At 50.0% G+C, this 10,564-nt stretch overlaps 1 protein-coding gene across 4 annotated transcripts in view; it reads left to right on the top strand.

Annotated features, from left to right (window-relative positions):
* Positions 1-196: 196 nt before the first annotated feature.
* CRAT (carnitine O-acetyltransferase) overlaps positions 197-10,564 on the top strand; it is a gene marked incomplete at its 5' end in the record, with an annotated part of 15,880 nt that continues 5,512 nt past the window's right edge. Inside the window, 10 exons of one of the 4 annotated variants that reach the window (XM_083875603.1) lie at positions 197-342; positions 2,368-2,473; positions 3,592-3,855; positions 4,324-4,442; positions 6,519-6,572; positions 7,500-7,665; positions 8,237-8,411; positions 8,850-9,028; positions 10,027-10,127; positions 10,316-10,435. In XM_083875603.1, coding sequence (XP_083731729.1) covers positions 197-342; positions 2,368-2,473; positions 3,592-3,855; positions 4,324-4,442; positions 6,519-6,572; positions 7,500-7,665; positions 8,237-8,411; positions 8,850-9,028; positions 10,027-10,127; positions 10,316-10,435 — 1,430 coding nt within the window. Of the gene's footprint in view, positions 343-2,367; positions 2,474-2,839; positions 2,967-3,591; positions 3,856-4,323; positions 4,443-6,518; positions 6,573-7,499; positions 7,666-8,236; positions 8,412-8,849; positions 9,029-10,026; positions 10,128-10,315; positions 10,436-10,564 lie in introns of those variants that run through there. The other 3 variants (XM_083875605.1, XM_083875604.1, XM_083875606.1) reach the window with 3 other exon arrangements.

Raw genomic sequence — 10,564 nt, 5'->3', positions numbered from 1 at the left:
TTTGTGCAGGGCGCGGCCCTCCCTGCCCACACCAGGGAAGGACGGGTGTGCGCGGAGAGGAGCGGAGGCGCGGAGGAGAGAGAGAGGACCCTCCTCACCATCTCCGGGAGAAGGCAGCGGGGCGAGTGGCCGCAACATGGCTCTGACACCAGTCGCGGCGCTCCCTCGGCTCAAAGCATCACTGCCCTTCTCAAAGATGGCCACGCGGGATTCGCCCCCTTCCAAGATGGCGGCGCGGCGGCCCCGCCCCGGAGCGGTGGAGCGGCGGCGGCCGGGGTGTCCTTGCGGCGGGCCCGGGACCGGCGGCGCGGGGCCATGCTCGCCTTGGTGGCCAGAGCTGCGGTAAGAGCGACACCGGCAGGGGCTGCTCCTCCAGGACAGGCCGGGGACGGGGCGCAAGGTGGCGGCCGGGCGGGTCCCTGCACCGGGCCGGGTATAGGGGTGGCGGGCGGCGAGCCCGGGACCGTGCGGGGCCTTTACCCGGGGCAGGGCGGACGGTGGTTCCCGGCGGTGCCACCGCCCTCGGGAGCGGGCAGGGACCCTGCCGAAGTCAGTTCCCCAGGCCTGCTGGTTTCTTCCCGTGCCTGGCGGCGGTGAGGCTGTCCGGGATGGAGATGACAGTCCCAAAATTGTCAGGGTTGGAAGGGAGGGATCTCTGCAGATCACCCTGTCAATCCCCCTGCCAGTGCAGGGTCACCTGCGACAGGTGACACAGGAACGTGTCCAGGTGGGTTTGCAATGTTTCCACATAGGGAGACTCCACGCCACCCCTGGGCACCAGGACGCAGTGCTCTGCCATCCTCAATGTAAAAAAGTTATTCCTCATGTTGAGGACACACTTCTTGTGTTTTAGTTTATGGCCATTACTCCCTCTCCTGTCACCGTGCACCGCTGAAGAGAGTCTGGCACCACCCACCCTCTTGCCGCCCACCTTGATGATATTCATATGGGTTGTTGAGATTCCCTGTCAGCCTCCTCCTCTTCAGATTAGACAGGATGAACTCATACAGCCTTTCACTCTCCTCATACGAGAGATACTCAAGTCCCTTAATTATCTTTATGTCCTCCTCTGGACCCTCTGCAGCAGTGCCTTGTCTCTCCTGTACTGAGATGTCCAGCTGGGGCTGCTGGACAGGGAGGGGCCAGGGGAGCCCAGGGAGATGGTATTGGTGCCTCCCAACGTGCTCATCCTGCTGCAGAGGAGCTGCCAGATCCCTGCCAGGCTTGGGAACTGCTCACTGCAGTCCCTTTTGCTCCTGAGAGAAGGAGACAGGGCAGCAGAAAACCAGCTACAGTTACTGAGGGACCAGGCAGGGCCAGTTGTCTCTGAGCTTAAAGAGCACTCCAGATTCTGATTTTAAAATAAAAGACAAACCTCTGACATCCTGACACTCAGTGCTGTGGCTGTGCTAAGAATCAAGTATGAAATTCCTTCTGCCCCCACCTCAGCAGGTGGATTTTCTTTCCCAGCAGCTTTGCAGGCTCTGGGAAAGGTTCTTTGCTGTGTTGGAACGTGGCTCAGCAGTGATGCCAGCCCACAGGCTGGCCCTGTCTGCTGTTTGTGGGGACCTTTGGGATGTTTGTTCCCTCTGCTGCCAGCTGCCTCCTCAGCTCTGATCACTGTTCCTCCTCCCACCAAATCCTTGAGTTTAACCCCAAACCAAACAAGCAGGGGACAGAAAAGAGGGAAGATAAATGCATTGCACATTTTAACATACAGTGGTTTCCATGGGTTTGTTTTGGGATTTTCATTGTTACCCCAAGGAAAATTTGCAGCTGTTTGCTTTGGAATCATCATCTTCTATTCAAGCTATGGAGACTGCTTGTCAACCCCTCAATTCATTAAACAGACATGAAGGAGGGGCTGATATTCCTTGTGACTGCATGGCACTCTCATTGCCCTGCTGTGGAGACAGTTTTTGGTTGATTTTTGTTGTTTTGGTTTTTTTTAAAGAGTTGACAACCTATAACTCCCCAAAATCTCAGCTTGCAATAATGACCACACCTGCATGGGGAGTGAGGGCAGTTAAGGTACTGCACGTAGTGCCACCTCCAGGACATAAACTGGGGTCTGTCCTGCCTTAAGTCCAGCTACCTCTCCCAACAGCCACATTTGTTTTGTTATCCAGGCAAAGGAAGGAAGGAACAACATCCTCACTTCTGCCCTAGGTGGAGGCCAGAGCTTGGTCAGAGAGAGGCTCTAGCCAGGTATTGATCAGCTGCCCAGAGGGGCACCTTCAGGGCAGTTGTTGCAACCAAACGGGTTGATAATTGCTGTCCCCTGCCGGGGCTGTGCCAGCCCTTGAGCCCTTTGATTGGAGCAGTCCTGTGGCAGTTGGCTAATGAGGTGACGCCCTGCATGGGCAGCACATTGTCAGGTGGAAGAGGAGACCAGACAGGCCGAGGGAGAGAGAGGTTTACGGTCTTTTCTGTCCTACCAGCCATGGATAGGAAGCAGAAGCAAGCAGAGAAGGTACAGTATGCCCAAGCTGCTGTGATCAACACCTTTCTTTTCCTCCCAGTTCCACTCTTCTTTTATGCTTCAGTAATTCCTCCTCCTGCTGTTTTTCTCATTCTTTCTCCAAACTTCAGTCTCACAGCTCTTTCCAGGTCCCACAAAGACCCAAATGCCCAAAACCAGGGCAGTTTCTGGGGAGGCTTTGTCACCTTGTAGATTTAGCTCTTTCTTCTCTGTGCTCAACTGCTGGGAGGAGGTGTGGGGACAGCTATTTTCTCACTGCTTTGGAAGTCAAAGGGAATGTTTTTCTCAGTGGCTTGGCATCCTCAGTACACTCACAATGCAAAGTCCAGAGTCCAGCAGGAGTGTCTGATTCAGTAGATCCATGGGAGAGGGAAGTGCAGAGGGAACTGGAAACCTTGAGAGTACTATAGAAACATCTTCAAGCTGAGGAATGTCCAACCCCTTTCATCCAAAAGAATGTTGTTACTCTTTTTGGGGAAAACTGGTGAGTTGATTTCCTGGTGAGCACTTGGGTTTGCTCTGTTATATTTCTCCAGCCAGGGAAGTGGTTGATGCTTTCTAAGGCTTTTGCTCCCACATGACCCAAATGGATCACAGGAGCCCTTTAGCATCACCCACAGTTTCCTGAATAGACAAAGAAGAGGGATTTTAATACTGCCCCAAACTTAGCTAAATTCTGCCTTCTCCAAGCCAAAAGGGTACTTTGGTTTGGCACAAGGGTTCTGCCTTTTAGCCTTATGCTTCTGTAAGAAATAATGAAAGTTTCTGATAGTACATAAGATTTTTTTTTTCACAACTTTTCTTCCCACTTACCATGGGATGGAAGGGTTTGACTTTGTCCATCACTTGGAGACTCTCAGCTGGAAGGTGTCCAGAGAGTGGGGAGATGTGTCATTATCCCAGCAGCATTTTCTCTGAGGAGCTGAGAATAGGTATCTTGGGAGATGGATTTTCTCTTTCACAGCTTTCCTGGATATCCTGCACCCTCTCCAGCACACAGCCGTGCTCTGCTCCCAGGCTGGGACACCCATGTGCCCACAGAGAGGCTGGGATGGAGACCTCTAAATCTAGGTGAAGTTTTGTCTCGACATTTGCTCTGTGCTTTGCAGGCCAGGCCCTGTGGCCTGCTGAAGCAGACAGCTCTAAACAAGATCCCAGGCAGATTCCAGCTGCACCAGGAGGCGCTGCCCCACCTGCCTGTGCCACCCCTCCAGCAGACTCTGGACCGGTACCTGCTGGCCCTGCAGCCCATCGTCAGCCCCGAGGAGCTGAGCCACACACAGGGGCTGGTGGAGGAGTTCCGCAAGCCAGGGGGCGTCGGGGAGAGGCTGCAGAAAGGCCTGGAGAGGAGAGCCAGGAAAACAGAGAACTGGGTAGGTCAGAGCTTTGACTCCAGCTCTGGTTAGGAAGGGTGGAGGGCTGATGTGCATCCCTGTCCTGGCTGCATCCACTGGCACCTGTGTTTCAATGGCATCAGCTTCCTGAGAGTTTGCTGCTGATTTCCCCAAGCTGTGCCAACTCCTCACCAGGATTTGGCTGAGCAGAGAGATTATGGCAGAACAGAGAGTCACTGGCCCTGCCTCTGGCTGCTGAAGGCTTGAACCTGTCAGCATCACATAGCTGCCTCAAGAAGTTGAAGGAAACCCTCTGCTCAGGAAACCCATGCACCAAAATCCATGCCTTGCTCAAATCCTCCTTTCCCCTTCCACCTGCAGAGTACAAACCCCAAACACTTTATTTGCAAGGTGTGGGATAGAACTGGGGGCAGGATGCTGAGACCCATCAGCCAAGATTGGGTTGGACAGCAGCAGCTCCCTGCATGTTTTCTTTCTCCATCCCAGCTCTCAGACTGGTGGCTGAAGACAGCTTACCTGGAATATCGCCTGCCAGTTGTGGTCCACTCCAGCCCAGGTGTGGTTTTACCTAAGCAGGATTTTCTGGATCGACAAGGTCAGCTCAGGTAAAATCCTTTTCTACCTTCCCTTAGGTTATAGGTGGGATGAGCTTTCTGTGCTCAACAGGGATGAGGGTATTAAGGCAGATTGGGAATGAGTAATTACAATGTGGTCCCCAGGTCTGAGCTGTCTGTGCCGTAAGGGCAAGGCTGCCAGGCTGTAAGGAAACTCCTGGTTGCACCAGACTAAATATTTAATCAGGGGAGAAAACCAAAGAGTCTAGTGGTTCAGGTAGTAAACAAGGACTGAGAAACTATGTTTAGGTCTTTGCTCAAGTACAGATCTTCATTGCAAAATGGTCCCATCACTGGCTGGAGACATTGTGAGGACGTATTGGAGGCACTGTGATTATGTGTGTAGTTAAAGGAGGCATAAAAAGTAGCCCAGGCATGTAAAGGAGATCACCCAGAAATGCCTCTGGAGTTTGTTAGTTTATATGGATAGGGAGCCTGACAGGGACTGCCCCTTATTGTGATTCATGGTTTGGGAAACTTCACAGTGACCAGCCTTTCCACTCCCAAGCATTTCCTTGCACTCAGACCGTGTCATGCCCTCTCTTCCTCGTGGGCTCCTTTTAATTTTTAACCACCATTAGGAGTGTGTTGAATCCACCTGCAAAACTTTAGCACCAACCTTTACACAGTTACCTTTGCCACAGTTACCAGTCAGCACTGCCCTGGCAGATCAAAAATACCAGCCAGGGGATCAGTGAGGCTGGGAACAAATCCTCCACCCCACTCCCTGATACACCTGAGCAGAGGATTAGCCTTACAACAGTGCAAGAGTACACAAATGTCTTGAAATCTTTCTGTCATATTATTTACTCCTAAGTTTTCCAAATAATCTGGAGAACTGCAAGTGCCCAACCAGTGAAATTCAGCAGCTGCATAAGAAGATGAGCTCCTGCGTAAAATACAGTCTAAATGTGTGTTTGTGTAGTTTGTGGCTGCACAAAGAAGTTTGACAGTATAGCTTGAAACTAAAGCTGCCAAAAGCAGAAGGCAGATTTGGAAAGGGGTAGGAATTTTACTCCCTAACCTGGCAAAACTATTGGCTGAAAACAAGTCAACCAACCTCTCCCATCCCCTCAAATCCAAACTCTACTTCCACGCTGTTCATTCTCTGGAAAGAACACAGACTCTCTCACTCGTGTTTCCCTCATGTTTTACAATAAGGCTGAGAAATTTCCATTGAAAACTGACATTTGCAGAATGTCTCACAGAACCCTTAGGTTCTTGGAGTTGTGTCCTTTGATCTTTCCTAGAGTTGGACAGGCTGAGTGAATCTAAAGGATACTGCCTGAAAATGTTGGCACCACCTCACTCAGCCAACACAACCTCCTGTCTCAGTGACCTCCTGCCTCCTTCCTTCAGGGACAGGTGTGAGTTCCCATGTCAGAGAAGGCCAGTCTTTCACTTCCAGCTAAGCAGCTTGATATGGCTTGTCACAGCCCTGCTGGGAGCTGGCACTGGCAGTGTTTACGTTGATCCTGGTAAACACAACACCTCAAAGTCCACATGCAGCACATCTGCCTTTGTTTCCAAGCCCTCAATGCCAGAAGAAGGTTCTCTGGAATTGTGTTAGCAGCAGGATGTTCACTGGGGTAGGAACTCAGTCAGCACTGGTGTCTTGGTTATAGAGGAAAACAGTTGCATCTTGGCTTGACACTCCAAGGTGGCCCCTGGCCAGGGAAGGGCAGAAATCCCATTCTCTTGGTGCTGTTTTAATGCTGAGAATCAGAACTCAGATGTGATAAATCATAACACATCAGTAGCAAAGGCTGCTGTTAAAGGGTCATGAATGCATGACTAAATCCTTTCTTGAAAGCTGTCCAGAGTTCTTTGGCTGTATAGTAAGACACATCAAAAAAAGAAAGTGCCACATGGTAGGACTATCCAGCAATCTCAAATCACAGCCCAGAGTGGGTGTATCAGTGAACCAGAGATGGCACAACAGGGCTTGGCAGAAAGGCTGAGCTTTCTGAGGAGCAGAGAACAGCTCTGCTAATCCTCCTCAGCTTGTCCCTCAGCCCCAGACAGTCTGTGCTTGATCTCAGCTTGTTACGTTTGGTATTTTTCCAGGTTTGCTGCCAAGCTGATCGAGGGTATCCTGGATTTCAAGGCCATGATTGACAAGTGAGTTACTGACCCTCCTGAGAGCTCACACCTTCCTTACTGTCACAGAGAGGATGAGCCTTGTCCATAAATCTCCCTTCCACATAGAAAGGCGAGAGATGACAGTACATATTTGAAAAGAGATACTGTAATTCCCAGCACTGCTCACTGTCACAGTCCCCTCCAGTGGGAAAAAAGCAAACTTATTCTTCTGTCTTCACGTTCTTTGTTTATCTTAATGCTTTTAGTGGTATGGGAACATGCTTGGAGGGCATAACTGGCAGTCCCACAGAGTTCTGTACTTCTGTTTGCTCACAGGACAAGCTACAGCTCAGGCAGCAGGAATTTGAGTCTCTAATTTTGGGTTCCTGGCGTTTCTTTTCTAGCTAGATGGGATGAGCTCTAGAGAAATTTGTTCTTCCCTTACCCTTTTTCTTTTGGTCACCAGAGCAAATTGCTGGACGTGCCTTATTTAAGGTCCAAAAATATGTTTACCAACACCAACAGTCAAAGTTCAGGGTAGTTGGAATATGATTGCAGAAGGGAGTGACTGAGCCCCTGCCTAGTTCATGAATCATATCAGCACGTCAGACACTCATCACTCAGAACTACAGCCATGGAGTAGGTCCAGATATCTGATTCTCTGGTGTCACAGGAAGCACAGTGTTTGTTCCCCCTTCCCAAATGAAAGACCAGCAAACAGACATTTTTTGTAGCCTGTACTAAGAAAGCTGCTAGAGATGGGGAAAGAGAGCACCTTTTTTATGCCACCACCACCTTTAGGTTTTGTTGGAGTGAGTGAGTGAGTGAGTGAGTGAGTGAGTGAGTGAGTGAGTGAGTGAGTGAGTGCAGCTGCAGGGCTGAGCCTGTGACCTGTATGGGGAGCACAGGCCTGTTCCCACTGATCTGTTTTCTCTCTCCTTCCTCCTTACCTTGCTGTGTCTCCAGTGAGACCCTCCCAGTGGAGTACATGGGTGGGAAGCCCCTCTGCATGAACCAGTACTACCAGATCCTCTCATCCTGCCGCATTCCCGGGCCCAAGCGGGACTCCATTGTCAACTATGCCAAGGGCAAAAAGCAGTCCAGACACATCACAGTCGTTCACAACTTCCAGGTAGGGCAGCTGCTGGGCTTTCAAGGTTTGTTGAGGTGCAGGTGTACCTTTTGCTAGCTGTTATCCAGAGGAAAGGGAATAAAAAAGTCTCTGCCCACAAGGTTTGCCTCACCAAGGATTTGTTCCTGCTCCCTTTATCCCCTTTGGGCAGTGTCAGAATTGCCATATGTAAGCAACAGACTAGAGGCAGAAAAATACTGTCTTTCTTTTTCTTGTCCCTGTAATTCCTGTCTCTCAAAACTCAGAAACTATGTCTGCAACTGGAAACTGAAAGTGGAAATTGGATAACAAACCCTCCCATTGCAGCTTAGTCTCAGAAACAGGAATTCCTCATTGGTCTTTGTTACCATGGCTTCATTAAACCAGGACTGTATTTATGCCCTGCAAGGGAAGCTGGACTTGGGTCTCTCAATTCTGAGCATCCTTCAAAGCTGAAGGATGGGTCTTGCAAGCTGAATTCTTCAGCCAGGTCTTACCTTCTCAAAGGAGCTGTTCCCAGTTTCTGGGGCTGGACAATAATTTTATTCTCTCATGCTCTGTCTCTGTCCTTGTCCACTCTTCTCACCTTCAGTTCTTTGAGCTGGATGTTTACAACAGTGATGGATCTCCTCTTACTGCTGACCAGCTCTTTGTTCAGCTGGAGAAGATTTGGAATACCTCCCTCCAAACAAACAAAGAACCTGTTGGGATCCTCACCACCAACCACCGGAACAGCTGGGCAAAAGCCTACAGCAACCTCATTAAAGGTCTGTAGAGCCCCTAACACACAAGTGCTAAGAAACACTGCAGATCCTTGAATAACAAAACTCCCCACTATGCTCTGCTCAGTTCTTTCTTTGGAAGCTTATTTTGGACATCTAACATGAGCTTTCCACCTTAAAGAAGCAATCTATTGTAATTTTGTGGTTGGAAGGTACAGATTCAAAGTGTGAAGTTTAGTGAAATCACAGAGTTTGTTGCTTTGCAAATGGGTAGGATGTAAGAAAAGTGAAAAAAAAAAGAGGGTGAATGCAGCATGTCCACACCTATAACAAACCAGCTGGCTGCAATTTTAATAGAATAGCTGTGCACACCCCCACTGAGGTACAGTGAGAACCCAACACTGCATCCTTCAAACCCTCTTCCAAATTTCTCCCCTTCCAACAACACAACTCCCTCTTCCTCCCGGTTCATTTCTCTCCCAGATAAGACCAACAAGGAATCCGTGCGTGCCATTGAGAAGAGCATCTGCACCGTGTGCCTGGATGCCCCCATGCCCCGGGTGTCCGATGACATCTACAAGAGCCGCGTGGCCGCGCAGATGCTGCATGGCGGCGGCAGCCGCCTCAACAGCGGCAACCGATGGTTCGACAAGACCCTGCAGGTAAGAGCTGGTGCTCTTAAGGTGCTGAAGAGGTGGCTCTGGAGGTGTTTCCTGAGACTACAAAAGTCAAAAAAAATCCCAGGAACATTTTACAGGAAATGTCTCTCTCATGTCAAGAGAGGAGTGGTGGCTGACAGTGTGAGATCCTGTGGTTCCCCCTGCAGTCACCAGCATTTGTTGCTGTTGCATTCCCCGCCTCGGGGACTTGTTTCTTTTCTGCCTCTGCCCACGTTTATTCAGTGCAGCAGGTCTTTGTGTTCCTTATAAATCATTTTTCTGCCTGCGGTGAACAATGCCTCGTCTGCTCGGAGACAGCCCAAGCAATGGGAGGTCTGTTCCTTGGATCTCCTCCAGGCTTGTCACTTTTCCTGGTTCTGCCAGAAGCTGCCCAATGGCATTTTGTATTGTTTTTTGAAACATACACTGCCATCCCACAGCATCCCTCTGATCTCTTCTCCATTCAGTCTTGTCAAGATCCTTCAACAGCAGCTGCTATTGGAGCTTTTCCTTCATTAGTTGGTATATCCTGGCTTACGGATTGTAGCAATGGTGCTTTAGAGGACTCTTCTCACACCTGCTGGACTCTTCATAGTGTTTTCAGCTGTTTTATTCCTATTTGGAACTCTTCACTAAGGGGATAAAGTTTAGATGTTCCAGCTGATTGAAAAATAAGGGTAAGCCAGCATGTGGCAAATGTTACTCCTGTACTGTGGGTGCATCTCAGTAAATCAGAACCACTGAACCTCTCTGTATGGCCAAAGCACTGAGCACACCAATGTCAGGCACACCCTTATCCAGGGAATTTTGCAGAACCGTAAAAGGGCTCTCAGACCTTCTGCACCTGCTGAAAGGCATCCACTGCTGTCCTGCTAAAGGAGACCTTTCAGTGTGCCAGGACAGGCTCTGATACAGACAGGGAGACACTGAGGTCTCTCTGGGTATCTTCTGCCTCACACACTGTGTGTCTTCAGTGCTGTCCTCTCGTGCTTCTCTCCCAGTTCATCATTGCTGAGGATGGCTCCTGTGGTCTGGTATATGAGCATGCTCCCTCTGAAGGCCCACCCATTGTTGCTCTTCTGGATCACATTGTGGAGTTCACGTGAGTCCTGCCCCTGCTTTTCCTCAGCATTGGAGATCCCTTAGTGGCACTGGGAGGGGTCTGTCAGGCTGTGACCAGTGTCACAAGGTGTTAGGGAAGATCTCCTGTGCATTTCTATCCCGGCTCTGGCATTCCTAGCTGAGCCTCATGCCAAAGGTCTTGTCAAACAGAACCATTTCTCTGTGCAGGAAGAAACCTGAGGTGGGCAAATCATCCACGGTTCCTCTGCCAATGCCCAAAAAGCTGCGGTTCAACATCACCCCAGAAATCAAGAATGACATAGAGGACGCAAAGCAGAACCTCAACATGTGAGTATGAAGCAGTGGAGAAGTGGGTGGGTGACTGAGGGAGTAATTTGTGTTCCCCTTTGGAGCCTGTCAGTGGTTTAAATGAGGCTTTCCCCACTGATGACAGGGAGTTTTCTCAGTGACTTCTGG

Source organism: Zosterops lateralis (genome assembly GCF_965231275.1).
Source record: "Zosterops lateralis genome assembly, chromosome: 20".
Taxonomy (NCBI): domain Eukaryota; kingdom Metazoa; phylum Chordata; class Aves; order Passeriformes; family Zosteropidae; genus Zosterops; species Zosterops lateralis.
Note: the sequence above shows the minus strand (reverse complement) of the source record. Positions and strands in the feature narration are given on the sequence as shown.